General features: G+C 41.7%; 1 protein-coding gene across 1 annotated transcript in view; it reads right to left on the bottom strand.

Moving 5' to 3' along the window:
- The window catches only part of fbxw4 (F-box and WD repeat domain containing 4), a 62,280-nt gene that overhangs the window by 16,278 nt on the left and 25,009 nt on the right, over window positions 1–20,993 (bottom strand). Inside the window, exons 6-8 of the mRNA XM_079279685.1 lie at window positions 19,383–19,448; window positions 7,612–7,752; window positions 3,877–4,018 (exon numbers count right to left, since the gene is read on the bottom strand). Coding sequence (XP_079135811.1) covers window positions 3,877–4,018; window positions 7,612–7,752; window positions 19,383–19,448 — 349 coding nt within the window. The remainder of the gene's footprint in view (window positions 1–3,876; window positions 4,019–7,611; window positions 7,753–19,382; window positions 19,449–20,993) is intronic.

Genomic DNA, 20,993 nt, shown 5'->3' on the forward strand with positions numbered 1-20,993 from the left:
ATGGCCAGCCCAGACTCACAGTGTGTGGACAGCCCCGGACATGAGTGACTGCTAGAGCAACGCACAAACTCATACACGGCCTTGTTAGAGTTCTACTGTATGTTTCAAACACTCGCACACCTTCTATGTGAAGGCTTGAAGGGTCTTGTTTCTCCAACGTCAGTCTTATTCTCAGAGTTTTGTCCATTATTTCATCAAGTTGTATCAGTTATTGTCCCATTTCACTCTCTTAAATCTGGGAACATGACGATTGCTCCAACGGGTCGACAGGATGGAAACAAACAACAATTTTATCCAGATGACCGAAACCAATTTATTTGAATGTCAAAGTGAAAGTGAGCTCGGATGAAATGATGCCAATAATCCCTTGTTGGACATGAGAACCAGTGAGCTACATCAAACTACAGTAAGAGAAGTCATTTAAGATGTCAATATGGATATTGTAGTGTTATACTATAATAATAATAATAATAATAGTAAATGAATGGTAATCTTGTAAGGCTATATAAATTAGCTGATTATTCAAAAGCCAAACAGGATAATTATGAACTGTAAATAATAAAGTTTTTTTTTAACTCAAAATTGCTTTAAAGAAATGAAATATACAATCCATGAGAGACAAACCTGGAAAACAGCAGGCTAATGGCACATGACTCCTACGACAGGTCTGGATCACTCGCGAATTGTGTTCGTAATCTGAGAGAAAATTCCAGAATACAAGAATATTGTACAGGCCGTTCCCATTAAGCGTTGGTAGCTATACCTAAAGCTATACCTAAAATTATGAGCCGTAATTCGAAGATATCCCACGAAATCATTTCGTATGTTATCAACGTAATCATGACCCACGAAGTATAACGACTGCAAAGGTCCACACAGGGCGGGCAGGATTGGCGGTGGATGGGACCAAGTAAGATCTTTCCTGTGAAACCAGAGGTTTATTTTGAATAAATTGCAACTGCGGCGCATGTACATGCTGTGGCCGGCAGCTCCCATGAATTTTCCTATTTTTTGTCTTTACTGTTGGAGCACTAATGGCACATGACAGAATACACTCAGCAACATCGGAGAAAGAAGCATGGGGACCGGATACATTCGTGGGGAGCGGCCCTGGACACGATAACCACCCGGCCAGACCTGCTGAACCAAACGCCAATGAAAGCGGGGTCGAGAGGGAGGAGAGCCGAGATGGAAACCAAGCTAACCCAGCTAGGAGGCTGCTCCACCACCCAGTCTGCTTCTTCGTGATGTCCGGTCGCTGGAATACTCAGGCAAGCCTAGCAACGTGAGGTCGCTGACTGACTCCATTGTGGCGTCCTGGATCAGGCTGCACTCGACGGGCAGACCGCAGGAGTGCGCAGGACTCCGGTGGGACGAGAGGAGGCGGACTCTGTGTTTAAATCAATGATGCTTGGTGCTCAAACATAGTAAAAGTAAGATGGCCAATAATTCCCTGATTTTTAATTCTTTATGTGAAGATCGGCCATATTGCCCAGAAAATTGTTTTGTTGCTGCTGTTTGCATTCCTCCTGATGCAATTTCAAATAACAGGAATGCACTACTGTTCTTGTGTTGTTGTTGGTCATGTATGTATTTACTTGTGGGCTACTCGCAGGAAAACGCACAAAAAATAGTAACTTGTCGGATATAATGCGAACCTTTCTCCTAAATCTTTCATATGAGCCACTTAAGAACCAATCTGTTGAGTGGTTATTGCATAAGGCCCAATGAGAGCAATGCAAAAAACTGAGTTGAATTCCTTGTATGTGTACAAATCATAGACTGCATATAAGAAGTGGACGTGCCACGAGTTTGGCAATTTGGCCGTCAACAGTTTGGTTTTTTTGCAACCAGTGAATGGAAGTGACCATATTTGGACTGAGGAAGAGTGACGTAGTGACGCCACATACGACTCTGACAGCGGTAGCGACCTATCAATCACAAGGTAGCCCCGCCTTAAATCATACTCGGCTTTATGGTCTATTTGACTCGAAATAGACCATCATTTACTAAATGAACATCAAGCTGTACTGAAGAAGACTTGAAACTGGTGATTGAGACCATAAACTCACGATTACAATGTTTACTGAGGGAAAGAATCAAGTGAGAAGTAGAGTCATTTTCTCATAGACTTCTTTTTGCAACTGGTCAGCAGAGAGAATGCAAGTATAACACACTCTTCACTCTTCAGAACTGGAGGTTGTCGCCTGGTACAAATACTTGGAGGATAAAGGTGATTCTGATGAAAGACAATTGTTTTGGCAACGGCCAAAAACCACTGCTGTTATCACAAGAAATGAAACTGCTGCCGCTACTTTAAATAAATCTACTCCACAGTCCTGTGCAGTTTGAACCTTCCTTCCTTTCCACTGACTCCTTCGACTGCCCACCCACACACCCACACACACTCCAGCTGTTCCGTTCCAGTGTGTGAAACACCATGTGCACTGTACGTGTGGTTTGATAATCATAGATGTGCGATGACGTAGATTTGATCCACATCCATCAAATGGATCCTAACATTGTACAGTGTGGATTTGGGGGGGGGGGGTTCCCCCTCCAGTGTGTGATCTCAGGTGCAGGGGTCAAATGTATGTAAACCCAAACAGTGTGTTTCCACAGTGATGAGATGTTTTTTTTGTCAAGAGGCTAATGCGCTTTAATCCCTTCAAAAAGCTTCGGGGCAGTCACTCCAAATTGTTGTGGAGGAAAAGGGCCGATCTGTGTTTTTCCTCACCGGGACTTATTCACTGGCTCTGCAGACAGAGTGCGCACATGATTTTTTTTTGAATGTGTTGAGCATTTGTGCTCTCAGTGCCTCAAGCTAACGGATTAGCCCTTCTCCCCCAGCAGGCACCAGCATGCTTCTCACCTCCAACAAACGAGTCCTGTCCAGCTCGCTTTCAGCGCTTTTGAGTTTATCAACACAGATTGTTGCGATTCAAAAATCTCATTGATATTTATCCGATGCAAACAGAGGTTTTTGAATGAGATATATATGTATGTATAAATATATATATATACATTTATATATATGTATATATATAAATGTATATATATAAATGTATATATATATATGAATGTACATATATATATATATACATTTATATATATGTATATATATACATACATGGACACAAACAAAATTGTGATGAACCTGCATTCATCATGTTCTCTACTTTCTGGGATGAACCACGAAAGTGGTAATAGTTGATGACAATTAGAAAGAATGCAGATTCAAGGGACGTCCTTATTGGCTTCACTTTTCAGAACCAAAGGTTGCAGCCTGGCATTAACCAATGACAGATGCTATACGGTTGCATGATAGGAAATGTAGTCGTTAAGGGTTCTTGGAGCCTAAAAGAGCACCAGGGACTAAAAATCTGGATATCTTGGCCCCTTTCACCATCCTTCTCTCTTATAAGCCCACCCACTTTATGGAATATTATGTCACTGTGACATGGAGAAAAAGCTCAGTTCTCCCAAAACCAAAATCATGGAAAATACTCAGAATAAGCAGCTCCTTTTTGTGTGAAAATAGACAGCTTTATTGAACAGATTAATTTGAACAGTGTGTGTGTGTATCATCTAATGTGGATGGGGTTCTGTCTGAAGTCCAGTGAGTGCAGGGAGGTGGCCAGGGCTGCGTGCAGGTGAGAGCTGCTAAACCTCAGGCAGTACACCGGGCTGCTCACCGGCCGTGAGCTCAGGTGGAAGAACTGCACACAAAACAGATCATGAAATCACATCATCACAGTTTTAAGTTGATTGTTTACCATCTGGTATTCACTTCATATGATGTTGTTTTAAAGTGGTCTTTAAAAGCACGGTACTGTAGCCAATCCACACATTGAGAACGTAACATAGCCCACATACCTGCAGGCATTCCGTCTGCCGTTTGTCCCAGAGTCGCACGACGCCGTAGTACGAGGAGCCGCTGGCTATCATGTGATTCCCGTCCGTCTGGATACAGTACAGCGCGCTGTCATCAGGCTCCTCCCACTCCATCACACACTTCCTGTTTTGGAAGGATGGGAGCGTTTACACACACGCGTTGAGACGAAGCACCACATCATGTCCGATTCTCAAAGGGTTTCAACTGGCAGAGATAATGTATAAGTCTGGACTGAAGATAAAGTTGTGTTTTACTTTTTTATATTTGTGTCCAGAGGCATTTTTGCAGAATAAAATATCATAGAGTATCATTTACATATTTGTATAGTGCGTAAGTGTATAAGTCCCATAGTTCTAATACACTATAATCAGTCATACAATGCATTATAATGTGTTTATAAGTTATAGGTCATTAAATCTATGCAAAAACAACACACAAAACAGTCACTTTTTTTTGAGTCGTTATATAATCAAAATAATAATAATAATAATATATTTTATTTATAAAGCACTTTTCAAAATTCTCAAAAACACTTTCCGAACATTAAAATCATCATAAAAAAGCCATACACTAAACACATAGAACACACAACATCCGTCACACATTAAAAGCAGTTCTGAAAAGCTGAGTTTTGATTTGTGATTTGAACATGGAAAGATCGGTGCAGTCTCGGGTGTGTTTGGGAAGAGAGTGAGAAAACACATTATAAAACACAATTTTATACAACATATATAGTCAGGGGTCCCTGCTCCATCTCTCTATCAGTTTCGGGGTCCTTAGTCTGAAAAACGTTGAAGACCCCTGCTCTATACTGTTGTTAACAAGGAGGTCAAGCTGCGTGTGCGTGTGTGTTTGTGTGTGAGTGGCATGTGCGCACATGCTGCAGGGGGCTGAGTGAGCAGTAAAGCAGGGCTGTGCTGGCAGTGGCTGTGGTTAAGAGAGGGGAAGTATTTTGGGGATAAGTATTTTCTGCCAATAGACATTGATCCTCCATTAGTGCAGCCTCATCAATAAGTGATGGAGAGACACCAGGGGCAGACAATGGGGCAGCAAAGACGTCTGGACTCTCTCTCTCTCTCTCTCTCACACACTCACACACACACACGCACACACACACACACACACACACACACACACACACACACACACACACACGATACATACAAATGCACACTCATTCTAGAACATGGGGAGGTCACCCATTGTCATTGCATCTTGAAGGTGAAACACACATTCAACTCAAACTGTGAAATGGGAATAAATATTGGAGAGAAATAGGGCTAATTATCTGATGTATGGCAAACAAAAGAATCGCACATGAAATAAACTGATGTTCAAAGCAATAAACAGTGTTCTACTGCAATGCACGAGTCAAAACTTTATGTTGAAAAACAAAATCTCAATCAAATCATGGCTTGAATCATTTGTGTGGCCATCAGTCATTTGTAGAAAGATAACACAACGGCATCATATTCACATTATTGTCGAGCTGAAAGCTGATGAATGATCATTTGAAGTATTCCCCAGCTTTACTGAGCTATGTTGGAACACATCGCTCCATTTTTGAACCTCAGTCCAACGTAGAAAATCATTCGTTACTTCTCATCTTCATTGAGCCGTGTTCCACTTGTCATTCCTGAAAATGTAACTTTAATTATCAATTACGTAACACTGTATCTGACATTCATCACCCATAACCCATTATGCTGTTTTATATACTGTTATGGTTGGGCATATAAAGTGAGAAAATCTAAACGTCTTCACTGTCAGATCCATGGTTCTTTTGTGTCCATGTCAATATTCATACCATGGACTGATTTATGTCAATATTATGTTTCCATTGACGTGATGAAGGCATTTCATTTGCAGGACTAACCAAAGACAAACATCCCAGTCTGGTGAGTTTATCTATAGAGAGAAAATGCGCTCTATCACAACATGGTAGAATACGTAGATATAACAATATAAAATCACATATATTCTGATTTTATATAACTATATGTTACTTGTTTATATAGAGGAGAGGACAACAATCATTCATTAGATGTATTAATCACCATGGCAACCATTTGTTTTTTATCTGTCAGAGTGCATTTCTCTTTGGTGTTGAGCCCCCAACTTCCAGACAACCTGAACCTCCTGGCTGACCCTGGGAGCCTTTTTGGAGGCCAGTTCGGTTTGGGCGCATGAATTATTGATATCTAAAGAGGGACCCCCCTCTGCCAACCTTCACCCCAACCCAGCCCCTTGCGAAGTCCCCAGAGCGATCTGCCAATCAGATCTGATTTGTCTCACTTGACTGATCCCCCCCCCCCCCCCCCCCAAATACAACCTGAAACCCCTCTAACCCCTGCTGTCCGAAATAAATGCTGCCCTCCCCAGTCATGTTGCCGACATATACCGAAGTGAGGGCTGCTGCATTAATATGGATACCACAGGGGGGGCTGAATGTGGGCTCCCCGTGCTTACACTGCTGGAGATAAAACCTCGGCTCAGAATGAGTTTTACACCATGAATGTTATTTCTGAACAATAGGACAATAATTAGGGAACTGTGGTGGATTTCACATTTCATGATTGCACATGTTTGCATAAAGTAACCAAACTTTGTGTGCATAAATACACTAAGATTGGCCAGCTGACTGGATCGCTCAAGATTCAGAACCAAGATAAATCTGATGCACGGACTTGAGACCCAAGTTAAATTTTCCCCGTGGCATTGTGGGTTTTGAATAAGGTCAAAATGATTAGCAATCATAAATACTGCTATTAGGGCCGCCCTAACATTTGACTAATTAGTCACAAAGATGAGTAATGATAAGCTTTTGCACTTTAAGTTACCTGCATGGTTTTTAGAAATACCGCTGTCAGCTAAAATCACAGGGTTCCTCCTGGCTCAGAATGGGCCTTTTAGGTTTGACGATGCACAACAGTGATGATCGGTCCTCATCCAGTAAAGGCAATGAGTTTACGTGACCTTGTTGATAGAAATGCATTTTCCTGTTAATATTATATAAGAAGATGGTGCTGGCAGAACACAAAGCAAAGTTATAAAGCAAAAGGTGCATACTGCCGCCTACTCTTCATGCTACGTGGTGGTGCCGGAGGAAGAGGCGAAAATGTGTCTAAACAGCTCAAAGAGCTGGACGCCCAACTTCCATTTACGATAGAAAGACATTTCTAAAAACTATAAAAACAACTTGGTTTTCTTTCATGAAAAGTAGAAATTGAATTGTAGATTTATATTAATAAAACTTTCAGTGCTTACTCGTCAAACAATGCAACTGCTGGACTTAACATTTCAAATACTTTCAGTAATTACACTTTATATTACACCTCAACCCATTTTAAATGCTTCCACTTCATCTGACACTTCAACTACTTTCAGTGCAATAAAAACTGAAGCACTGCAATTCCAAACAGCTCACAAGCTAAAACATTTGTGGACATTTGAACCCATTTACTGTGTTTTTCAGAAAATGTTACATTTTCTTTTTCACAGATAATGTTCATAGCTGTGGTAGAATGTAAATTCCCCAAGTGTTTCGTGCTAAGACCGCGAATTCCCATAATAAGTGTCCTCAGTGGTAGATTTGGTGTCAAGCATGGTGTGGTAAAGGTCTGAAGCACTGTACAGTAGGTGCACTGTAGGTGTCACTATTTAACAAACAGATCCTACAAGGTCTCAGGGAGACTGAGATCACCATGGTGGCGTACCGTGGGCTGAGTCGGAGGTCCCACAGTCGGATGAAGGTATCGTAGCCACATGTGAAGAGCTGGAACGGAGACTCAAAGACCATGTCCAACACACCGGCCCCGCGACGAAACTCTGAGCCCAGACTGCAAACACACTCCGACCTGGTGGGGGAGGGAGGGGAAGAGGGTGAAAAGAGAGCAGAAAGGAACATGTGAAATCTGTGTTTTCACATGTGGGATATGATAATTCACATGTGACACATCTGGGAACCACATGTGAATTCAAGAACGAAAAATTGAATGTGACAATTATTTAATGGAGAACACTGTTTCTCTAGTTTGGCTTCATTTAAAATGGATTACATTTCACCTAAAACTGACTTTTATAACATTTCTTCTAACAAGTAATACAAATCACAAGGTAGTACAAATGTAAACCATACTTTCGTGTTTCATTTCTACCTCTTTACTTAAGATTTCATTAAACTATTTCGTTTTGTTTTATGTACCAAAACACTGACAGTGAAGATCTTGGGTAGATAATAATGAGAATAAATATGAAACTAACTATAAATCATGAGCTCTAAACTGAAAAGATATTTGGTTTGATTCGAAATCCAACACAAACTTGTTTAGAAGATATTTTGTCAATGCTGATCTATAGAGGAAACCATACCGTGCATCTTTGGATGGATGGGAATGCTACTGACTCTCCCAGCCCATAAAGAATTCACAAACAGTTACTGATTGAATTGGTTAAATCAATTACCTTTCACTTTAGCTATGGAGATTGTTGTGAGTGACTACAGCACAGGAATGTTCTGACAAGCTCCGTGCTCTGCTTTTTAAAAAAAACACATCTCGTGAAGCCACTTCAAATGCATTTAGTATCACACAGCACCTAAAAAGAATGTACACACATTTAGCGTGAGGAATATAATTAAGGCATGGTATGTCCCCTGATCCCGTATGTTACATCTGTCTACCATTCCATTTCCCGCTTATGTTGTACCTGTACGCCTAATAGTACCCTATTAGTGCTGACGACTCTCATCCTGAATGCAAACACACCCCAGTGAGTATTGAAGGTCACGGACTGATCGAACCAACAGAACCACATCGTCTGCAAAGAGCATGGAGGAATTTTGAGGTTCCCAAAAACGAAGACTGACCTCCCACTGGCTGTGTCTTTAGATCCTCTCCTTGAAGATCACAAATGGAATCGGTGACATGGGACTAACCCTGGCAGGCCCCAGACATCCACTGAATACATGCCTGACTGCTATCTAGCTATCAGTCTATCTAGTGTCATGCATACACTGAAGGTTGGAAATGACCTATTTGTGCACCTTTCAGCAACTTCATTCCACAATCTATTTTTCACATTATAGAAAATTGTAGACCTGGGCAATTCCCTAATCCCCTAAAACAGTGCAATTTCATATTCTGACATCAATATGTGGTGACATTCGATGGAAAATCAAATGAGAAAGTTATTAATTATTATTCATTAATTATTGACAACAAGAAACTTCATCACATTGATGCAAATGCATATATACGTTTACATTGAACTGTCAAATCCTCCAAATCTCAAATATGTCATAATTACATGTTTTAATTGTTCAGGTTCACAGACATCTGACCGTACACTGGGCGGAATCCTGGACACATTTGCTCAAATACTTGTAAGATATAAATACCATTATATTGTCATTTATATGGCATAATTATATCACCATATTATCACCATGCCAACAAGGAGGTTCTTTTTTTTGTTTGATTTGTTTGTCTTTCTGTCTGCAAGATCACTGAAAAACGACTGGCCTGATTTCCATGACCTTTGGTGGAAGGTTGAAGGAAGAGCCTGTTACATTTTGGAGTGGATTGGCCTTGGCTGAGATCTGCAGGTGCCTTGTAGTTACTAATAGTATCATTGCTGTCTTGATTGGATTTCAGCGACATTTTCAACACAATTGTGGTAACTTGGAATACACACTGACAAAGCCGGTCTGGGTTAGTGAGTGTGGGACTGGGGATATGTACAAGTGATAAATAAAGTTTGTGTGCCTGGGTTGATGTGGTGTGACCTGTGTATGTGTGTGTGTGTGTGTGTGCCGCACGCAAGTCAAGCTCCATGCAGCACCATGCTCTTGTGATCACAGCTCCGTCCTGCCTGCTCCTCGCCTCTTGATTATTGGAGAATAACTTGCACTCAGCAGGGCGGATTATTGCAGAATAACTGTCTCTTTGTTGCCACTTAATACCCTCCATGACCGTGACTGTGTGCGACTCTGGCACGTTTGATACCTGCTCCGTAGCAACCATTTAAAGGAGGCCGCCAGCCTTGGCGACCGAGTAGCCCCCGCGCTGTGACTCGTGCCCCGCCTCCCTCACCCCGGAGCTCAATCCGCAGGCTCAGGCTGGTAATCCCCCAGCCTTACCCCAGGTGGGCCTTCTTATTGGACCAGGGCTTTCCCCACAGGGCACCTTATTGGGTGAGAGCTTTCTCATTGCCAGGGTCTCATGACTAAGCCCAGGCCAATGGGGAGTCTGTGATGAGGCTGAGTTTGTGTCTGTGTGGGGTAGTGACCCCTCATTTTCCCCTTACCACTAAAACCAAGGAGCTTAGCGCATGCAACACAAAAAGAAGCCCATTCAAGCCAAAGGGATACGAGCCTGTTCATTCATAACTAAATAATGATGTCTCCATCACAGCACGGGCCACTCTAACTGAAAACAGATCCTCAATTCATAACCCCATACCCTCCAACATCCTTCAAACAAGATGATTACAATCTGCTCGGAAAGTCAAAAACAGTTACAAACACCCAAATATGAAAGAAAAATAAAAGCTGGGCGTCCATAAAACTGACCCGACATCTGCGCGGGGATCTTAAAGCTGGTAATAGCACCATGCGAACGAGCTGTATCACAGCGCAAAAACAGCAGGGATTCTCAAATTGGTAGGTCGCTGGCTTTTATGAGGCCGCGTGTGATTACAGGATGGAGGCATGAGCGTGTAATCTGTCAAAATGACTGCATCTGTCAGTGAGCATGCGGTGCAATGTTTCTGATCTGACCATCCTCTCTAATGGCTTGTCTGGGTCCAGCAATGTTGCATACCTGGGTCTGGCCTGAAGCAGGCTCTAAAGTCACAGCTGATTGGCTGAGTCATAGCCGGCGTGCAGAGCGCGTCCTCAGAGCGTTGGCGATGCACTTCGCAAGAACATCATAAGGTGTGAGCTGGCCCGTGTCGCTGTTAAAGTCAACGACCCTGAATCGGTGGGAAAATGTGGTGACGCCACACTGTATGAGGATGACGTTGTAAGCAGTCGGATCTCAAAGGAATACGTGAAATGGCTGCGACCTCTTAACAGCACATTGCAACAACTCAATGAATTTGGATCTGTTGTATCGGCGGATACATGAGTTCCCGGGACAGACAGATGTTTTGATTAAAGACCGCGTATAGGGAGGAGGTAGGGGAGGATGGTGGAGGGGTCAAACACGGGAGTGTTCTTCTTGTAGTTATCCTTGAAGTTAAGAAGTAATAAATGGTGTCTGCTCCATTGGTTATTTTACACTCTTTTTCAACACCCCGAATAAACACTAATAATTATTAGTAATATTTAGGCTAATTATTATTATTTGCTGAAATCATTTTTAGCCCTCTAACAATACATTTTGCGAACTTGTCTGTTAGAGGCAGGGGACATAGAATTGCAGGTTCAAAGGACTTTATTTAAAGTGATATAATATCCGGCGTCCTTTATGAAGTCATGATGTTACATAGGCTTAGAGTAGGTGGCGCAATGCACCTTTAAGGTTGGAAATCCGCCAATGCAAAGGAAAAGAAGAAGTAGGTATTGATCATGTTAACAAATCTAATTTGTGAATGCTCTGACAGAGAACTTTGTGTCAAATTGGTCGTAATTACCAAAGATGTAGAAATGCGGATACCGAATTTGTTGTTTGCCGTCATCCGCGAAATTTCACATGATACTGGTTTGTTATTGGAATTAAGTTCAATTACTGGGGGCCGGATCGCAACAGCTCTGTGCCAACACATTAACCTTCTGAAAAGACAGAACTTCCTTCTGGGACATGCAGGCTCTGATCTACAAATACAGTGTTCAGAAGTTACACTTGATCTGTTGTTGATTGTGCGTCTTTTATTTATCTCGCTGAATGCGATATGTTTGTGTGTGATTGTCAGTGCAAAGAGGAAGGGAAGAGGACAGAGAGAAAGAAAGCAAGAACAGGAAGAACCAGGTCAGAAAGGCGAGTGAAGTCAAGATTGTTATAGTGGTAAAATAGTAAATGATTGGCCAAGAAAAAACACTTGATCTTTTACGGACTTTGGAAAGTTCTAACCATTATGAATTTTCATTAACTAACAGAGTGCTCTGTTAAACGTGTGATCTGAGATTGTTAATTCGCAACCATTACTATTACTAAACACTACAATAGATCACCAAACTGATTTGGTTGCTTCTGAAGTGTAACATTGTGTACCTAAGTAAATGACTCACTCAAAATACAACTTTATTTACGCAATATTACTCTGAGCAGAATTTTTATCTCTTCAGAGTTTGAGAAATTGTAGTTATGTGCTTATTATCAATTTAGACGACGGAGCTGTGCATCACGATATCTCAACATATGATTTGATCACGATATCATTCCGTTGAAATCAGGCGGCAACCTCAGATTCTGCCGAGTGTAGCCTATGCGGAAGTGTCTTAAAACTTGCATTCTCTCTACTGACCAGCAGGGGGCGACTCCTCTGGTTGCAAAAAGAAGTTACCCTACTTCTCACTTGATTTATTACCTCAGTAAACATTGTAAACATGACTTTATGGGTTCAACATATAGTTTCAAGTACTGAATGATGTTCATTTGGTAGATTATGGTCCATTTCGAGCAGGGGTCACCAACCTTTTGGCAACTGAGCTACTTCAAGGGTACTGAGTAGTACAAAGGGCTACTTGTTTGATACAAACTTCCTGAATAACAAAGTTGCACAGAGCACCTTTTAATAATAATAATAATAATATATGTGAAGAGACTGTCTGATCACATGCCAATGTTAATTATTCCTCACAATAATTATTAACAATGATTGTGTATTTTGTTCAAAATCACACCCGTTATATTTTTGTACAAATGATCACTTCTAACATTTTTTAGGAAATCATTAACTGTCATATCTTCACATCATGTCTCGTTTGTACTAACCACTACCTTTGTAACATGTTTGAATAAATCATGAACTCTGTCCCATGTTTATACAAATGATCCGTTCTGTAAGATTGATATCCGGCCAATCTAAAAATGAGCATTGTAACCAATTAAATGTAGTTCTACAATGGTGACTGGGTCCGCCCACTTAGTGTCAAAGAGAAGAACTACTCGCGAGCTATCATGGCGTCCCTACGTCACTCCTCTGCATTCCAAATATGGTAACTTCCGTTCATTGGTTGCGAAACAATGGCGCTGGCCGTAACCTAAATCGCCAAAATGGATGCTTCAAAACGGCAGTCTACAAACCAATGGGTGATGTCACAATGACTAAGATGATACATTATCATATTGAATTACTGAACTTATAAATCACCATAAACACTATGTATACATGACATTATAATCATAGGTCACGTGGCTAATTGATGGACTGAGAACCAAATACCACCATGATGAAGACAAGACATCGTCTACTGGAAAATATATAAGTCATACTACGATTTCATTTTGATGGATTTACAATGTAATTGCAACAGGAACACACGATGGCAAACTATAAAGAATAGGAGCCAGAGTGTAACCTAATGAGAATGATCCTTTAAGCCTCATGTAAAAATAAAATCACAAAGATTCAAATGCAAATCACGAGAATCATTGCAGTTTGAGCTGCAGCTACTTTGTGAGATGGGCAGACTAGTGGCCCTTTGGGGGGGGGGGACTTAGTGATTGTTATGAAGGGGCTGCTGGCTGTGTGACATACAGGGTCTAAGTCCTGATTTAAGCCTGTCTGGTTTCTCTGCAGGAGTCTGGTTGGCTTTATAGGGGCCACACACACACACACACACGAGTTGTGAAAGGAATCATTAATGAACAGACAATGTCGAGGGAAAAAATAGAAGAAGCTGAAGGCATTATCCTTTAGTGGTGGGGATGGCCAAAGAAAAGCTGTGTGTGTGTGCGTGTGTGTGTGTTTAGGAGGTTGAGCTCTAAACAGGAGCCCGGGGGACGCACTGGGAAAACAGGCCCTCTCGTCAAAAGCCGTCAGACAGGTAGAGAAAAGACGCCCCGCTGAGGTTTTTACTCCCTAAAACAAACAAGAGGGGAGCAACCTGCTGCACGTCAATCCAATTTACCCGGCACCTCTGAGCTCCCCGCGGCAGGAAGGCGAGCTTTCCTTGTGGAAAGGAAGGGGCGCATCAGCAACGACCACCTTTTTTAAAAAAATGTTTGCATACTGCAAAGACAATGCCTGCTGCAATTTGTATAACAGAGCGTCCACCCCGACATTTCACTCCGCTCTTTTCAGTGTCAGGAATGTGAGGAATCCTAGCCTGGCCATTTGATTGTGGAAAAAAAAGGAGGGCTCCTTTTCTGAAGTAACAGTGGGGACTTTTTCGAGTTGGGAACGATGGTCAGGGTCCTTTCTCTTTGATGCTGTCTTCACCCCCTCTGTGTTTAGCCATGAGCGAAGACGCTGTGAAAAAGTCGGGGTGCTGCTCCAATGGCGCTACTTCTGTGGGATCGCCCCCCCTACACGGCTGATCGTAAGAGCTCTTTGTGCCGCCGAGATGAAAAAAGAACAAAAAAGACAGAATTGATTGCAACAGAGAGAATAAGAGAAAGTGTTGAATTCGATTAAAATCAATCAAATCAAAGCTTTTTCAACCTGCGGTTAGTCAATCGGTGCCAACAAAGGGAAAATGGTTGACGGGTGGATCATTTCCGAAAAACATCTGAATTTTCCTGACCAAAACTGTAGTTGTGATCCAAATGATTATTTTAAGTTTTTTTTAGAAAAACTGATCAAAGTTACTCATTGTTGAGGAGCTCCAGGGTTTCTTTATTCAAATTAACTGTTTGAAAAAAGCTTACTGGTAAACCTGACTTAAGTTTTTCTTTTAGCAGTTCACTTTTTACAGTTGGTTAAAAAAATCTTGGATTTTAAACTCTTTCAAATTGCAAAATCTTGGAGTAAAAACTACTTATCGTTCAGCATGTTTAACTTCTGCTCTTCACCGAGCCCCAACTGAAACTTGTAAAACAGCACGTCTAAAGTAAAATAAAAATGATTTGACGTGATTTGACAAAAAGGAAGAATTATGAGACCTGACAGTGAGACGTTGCCGCCACAATTCTCTTCACACAAAAACAGGAAGTGACTGCTGGAATCCTTCCTGGAAGTTTGCGGCCTCTTTGCTGTGATCTAGCAGCGGTGGCGGCAGCAGCTGTTTTTGCCAGCCGTTGTTAGGCGCTGCAGGTGTAACAGTGTTTTGGCTCAGGTGCCTGTCGGATCAAAGGGACATGCTGTTGCGCTAATGCACAGGGTGTAGTTTAATGCTGGTGGGTGTGTAGGGTCTGACAGTGCTGTGTCATGGCAGGGGAGAAGGTATCTGCAGTGGCTGAAGCCGGTTTGTCTACAAGCTATTTTTCCTCACAACAGACACATTGTGGAGTATTCTCCATACACAAAATTCTTGACAGTAAAATCATATTTTAAATCAACTTCCAGTTTGAGAAAACATTTCGAAAAATGGCCAAAAGAAGGCTGTTGCAACAGACCATTAATGAGCAACACATTCTCGGTCCAATATCAACGCTTGGCCCTACGCTTCAAACTATGCCGCCACAGATTCCCCTCGAGCGGCTGTTTGGGACGTGTCAGGGACGGTTTCATGCATGCTTTTCAAAATAAACTTCCATCGTAGGTTTACTTACTTTTGAGGTCTAGTTATGTAACAAAACAACTTAGTTAGGCTTTGGAAAACATCATAGTATACATCATTGCGTTAAAATAAGTACCTTAATTACATGAAGCAGGTATGTTTTATGAAACTGGTTGTTAAGTACGTAAGATACGTAACAGAAATTAGTAAAATGAGTCAAAAATGTACTTGGTTTCACATGGGACACCAACAGTGTTCTCCTGAGTGATAGTCTGCAATTGTTTGCATAGTGTCTTCTCAAAATAAACTTGCACAGCAGGTTTGACTAGCGTTTACGTTTACTCACACAACAAAATGACTAAGTTAGGTTTAGAAAACGTTGTGGTTTGGGTTAAAATAAGTATGCTTGTACCTTACATACACGCTGGATAAGTACATAAGTTACATAACAAAAGTAAGGTAAAATAAGTCAACCTTGACTTGGTTTCATGTGGGACACAAGCAACGGTCTCCTGGGTGAAAGTCTGCTTTTTGAGTCGTCTGCCCAACTGGACCTCCTCCTTAAGCGGACAGTTTTTCTCTTTAAACTACGTCCCTAAAACTGACCCTCTACTACTGACGTGGATGGGTTTACATTAGAGTCAGTTGAATGTCTGGTGTGGCTCATACAGACGCTCAAGGGTGCCTCGGTGCATCTGTGTCAGCATGGTGTCATTATCACGGGATCAACTGACACATTTGTAGAGTGAAAATCGGTTTGACAGAGATGCTACGGGTCAACTGATTCTCCAAATCCATAACAACATGCAATTCTTGAACCTAACTTTTAAAGCGTGTGTACACAGTTTAAATGCTTCGACATATACGATAAGCGTAAGCATGAACAATGCACCCTGATCACCTTCACCCTGCACCCATCCCACACGCAGCCTGGTATGACCGTGTAAGACACCCTCAGGGTGCTTGTTTACCATGGACTTACAGTATGTAAGGACGATAGCAGCAAAGACCATAAGGATGTGTCTACCTGCCATTCATGACCAATACCTTTTTTTAAAGGTAAGCTAAGGCAAGAGGGAAACTCTTTTAGCTACTATTTCCATTTCCACTCCTAAGATGACATTCTTTCATTTGTTCCAGACTTGTAATGCCTTCTGAACCACTCTACTGACAGACCTGCAGATAGAAAAAGCTCCAGCTGATTGCTAATAGAAAACAAAGTATCCTCAAATAATATCTTAACTTGCTCCTCATCACGCAGTTTTCTAAGAAAGGCCAGGAACACATGTTAATTTCAGTGTTTTACATGCACACAGTCTTTTCAAAATAAACTTCTGTCTTCAAATAAACAACTTAGTTAGGTTAAGGCAACAAAACTACTTAGTTAGGTTTAGGCAACAAAACTACTTACCGGTAGTTAGGTTTAGGCAACAAAACTACTTACCGGTAGTTAGGTTTAGGCAACAAAACTACTTACCGGTAGTTAGGTTTAGGCAACAAAACTACTTACCGGTAGTTAGGTTTAGGCAACAAAACCACTTACCGGTAGTTAGGTTTAGGCAACAAAACTACTTACCGGTAGTTAGGTTTAGGCAACAAAACTACTTACCGGTAGTTAGGTGTAGGCAACAAAACTACTTACCGGTAGTTAGGTGTAGGCAACAAAACTACTTACCGGTAGTTAGGTTTAGGCAACAAAACTACTTACCGGTAGTTAGGTTTAGGCAACAAAACTACTTACCGGTAGTTAGGTTTAGGCAACAAAACTACTTACCGGTAGTTAGGTTTAGGCAACAAAACTACTTCGTTAGGTTTAGGAACAGATCATGAAATACAAATAAATCTATGTCGACCTCTTGTTCCACATGGGGCACGAACAGTGGTCGCCTGGGTGAAACACCGCTCGTAGTTTTGACCTATCCTCATCCACTTTCCAACCCACCTGCTATGTGTGGGCTTTTGCAGTGTTTATACTTCATGGTTCACGATCACGTGGATTACATACGAATTGATGACGTGGGATATCTAAAAATGACAGCTCATTACAGTAAAGAGTAAAGATTCAGTGAAAGAAAGAAAGAAATCACTTGGACCTTTGGAGGATATATGCATAATCTGCTACACCTTGTGACCATGTCAATTGCCCCTCACCACCTGCAATCTCCAGCATAACCTGCCTGCCCGCCCCTTCCTTTCCTCTCCCCGTGTCTCCTGTCTTCTCCCCTCCTCAGATTTCCAGGCCATTTGGGCGCAGGAAGCAGCTTTTTTTGTGTTGTCGCGTCGGGCTGTTTTAATTGGCCCAGGTAAAGCTGGGAATTACAGCAGCCTTGGAGGGGATGTATCAGGTTTAAGCCTCGCTTTTCAGAGACAGGAATTTTCAGAGGCCCCCTCATTTTGAGCTGCTCCTCGCTCAAGAATAGCACGTCCCATGGTGTTTTGAAACCAGCGCTTCAAGGGGCCATGCTGTCGCCGCGTACAAGCACTGATGCAGTCATATTGTACGTTGGAAAAAGTCACATCAACAGAAGCCGTGTGGGAACATTAATCTGGCAAATTAGGTGTTCAACTTCTCCATAATCACAGTATGTTTAACCTATAATGCACTGGACTCAGTAGTGCACCTGTACTGTAGTAAGACACATATGTATGTGTGCAAAAGGATATACTAAGAGGAGTTGATGATGATGACTATTATGAGCGTGTCTCTACTGAGACAAGGTTTGGTTGAATGGGAGAGGAGGAAGAGGAGGGTGGGCTAGTCTACAAGCTTAGCAATGGTATTAAATGTCAATTCAAAATCAGATTTATTTTTATTTTAGAGGGTATGATTTGAATTTTGTTTCATATTTATTCTCATTATTATCCACCGAAGATCTTCCTCGTTGCCAGTGTTTTGGTACATTTAGAAAAAGAACAATATCGAGGTAAAAATTGAATTACCAAAGTATGGTTTACATTTTGTACTAACTTTTCATTTGCAAGTGCCTTCATCATTTCAAGTGTCGATCGTAAAAAGAAATGTTAGGAGGAGGAAGAGGAAGGTGGGCTAGTCTACAAGGAAGCCAACAAGGTGAGGCAGTGAGAGAAAGTGCATAGCCTGACACTTTCACTGTGACATCAGCTCTCACCTGTTTGTGTGTCAGGCTGCTGCTTCCAGGATTTCACTGAGAGAGTGATGGATGACATTCACAAACTAATCACTTGGACAAATCTGTGTTAAATTTACACTATGTATAATGTCCATGATAAAATGACCTACAACATCTCAACTCGTGCGCATGCACGTTACTAATGTCAAAGATGATAAATGTTTATAGGATAGCTCAGTTGCTATTGACACTTTGGTTGTTTTATGAACGGACCTGATTTCCTAATTAATTTTGGCCTATTAAAGTTGTTTGATAAAAAAAAGACATATCTGAGCAATGATCAAAATCACACCTTACTTGTGTAAAAATAATATATATTGAGATATAATATCGATATAGATGCAATATCAGTTGAATGATGTTGGGTCTAAGCAGCAAAGACTTTATAAATTCTTCAAGAGGAGGGTGGGCTGGTCTTTGAACTGTCATATGAACTGCCTCAAACCAGCATTCATTCATCATTCTTAGAAATAATAAAGGGTTCTTCAGCTTGTCCCCATAGGAAAACCCTTTTGGGTTTCTGGTAGGACCTTTTCAAGGTTCCACCTGGAACCCTTTCAGGTGATGCTACTGAAGGGCCTGGGCTGTGCAACTCACAACAACCATGGTTCACAGTCACAATTCTTTCAATGATGCATGTATCATTCAGCAGGAGACTTGTGTGGGATGATTGAACATCTGGAGTGTTGCAAGTTACAATGCTGTAGCATGTCAGAGCAGCTTCTCGACTTACCGTTCAACATCCCAGACGCGAAGAGGGGAGAAGTTCTCGCAGCATGCAGTGCCCGTTACAAAGGATCTAGAGAGAGAGAGAGAGAGAGAGAGCGAGAGAGAATGAATAGTCACAAACCACTTAATACCAGCTGAACTCAAACTGATGCAACGAACCATTATTTCCATTTTTTATTTATTTGTCACTTGTTTTTTGATGAAAAAATGTATAATTTGGTGCAAAAAAATAATAATTACGTCCAGCTCAAACATGGTTGGATGCTTCACCTCCCAGTAGTATGTAGTTTCAGCTGACTGAATTCATGCTTATTTTTACAAGTATCTCTTTCAAGGATCTCTCTTGGTCTCGAGACCGATCTCAAGACCACTTTTTGAAGGTCTCGTCTCGGAATCGGCTGCATTTATACTTGGTCATGTCTTTGTCTCTGGCAAAGAGGATTGTCTGATTTACCTGTGATTGTGCAATAGTGTAAGTGTGTCATGCAGTGTGGGACTCGCATTGGTCTTAACACGTCAACGTCTTGCTCTTATCTCGGTCTCGATAAACTCAGATCTCGGTCATGGCTTGGTCTCTGTTTAAGTGGTCTTGACTACATTGTTTGACTTGATTTATCAAGTTAACGTTGTACAAAAAGGGAAATGGTGATTTTTATGTCATCAATTAGGAGGGCCACACTTTTAGTCACATCTGTCGCTGTTGTCAACTCTTACTGTGAAAGTGCACTTCACTGGTGGCATGCACACACTGCCATGTAGGACTTGTCTACCACTCTTGGGTTTAACACAAAGAATGGTTCTCCTTGCTCGTCACAAAACAGCACAAAACATACACACACACATACACACACAAACTAGTCCCTGCCTCCATCCACCAAACATTGTTTCCCAGCAGAAGAAAGGAGAAGAAAACTACAACAGTCGTGATCCTTTGATTGGAGTGGCAGGTTGGAATTAGCAGCCTAGGTATGCACGGTGAATACCACGCATGTGGAGAGGTGGGGGAGCAGTGAAAGGAGAGGGGAGGAGAGCTGTGGGAGTGGGGCTGACGGGGTGTGTTGGGGTGTTAGAAGCTATGTAGAGGGTGGGGTGGTGGCCAGGGGTGCTGGTGGTAGGGGGGCTTCTGTTGGGCCGGGCCCGAGTCTCAGGGCTTAGTGACCTCCTACAGGGTTGACGGACAGGGGGGAGGGCCCACCTTTTACACACGGAGATAGTTACTGACAAATGCTGTTGGCTGGATGACGAATACTCTAGAGCAGGGTCTCAAACTCATTTCCACTCTGGGCCACATCAGCATCACGGTCGCCCTCAAAGGGCCGGTTGTAACTGTAAGACTGTATAACTAACTTCTCCCTAACATATTGTTAAATAACTCTCTGCATTTCATTATTGTTTATTCAAGTGTAAAAATATTGTACATGCAGTTATATGAATGAAAAATGATATTTAAACACATTTCTGTTATTATAACATAAATCATTTTAATTGAGGGTTAAGAAACCCACATTACTCTATCAAAGATCAAACTATGAAAGAAAATAACAAAGACAAATATCAAACACAAGTTATGACATTAACTTTGTTCAAAGCTGTTTGTGTCACCTCTCTGCATCAC

This window comes from Melanostigma gelatinosum (genome assembly GCF_949748355.1).
Source record: "Melanostigma gelatinosum genome assembly, chromosome: 12".
NCBI classification, from domain to species: domain Eukaryota; kingdom Metazoa; phylum Chordata; class Actinopteri; order Perciformes; family Zoarcidae; genus Melanostigma; species Melanostigma gelatinosum.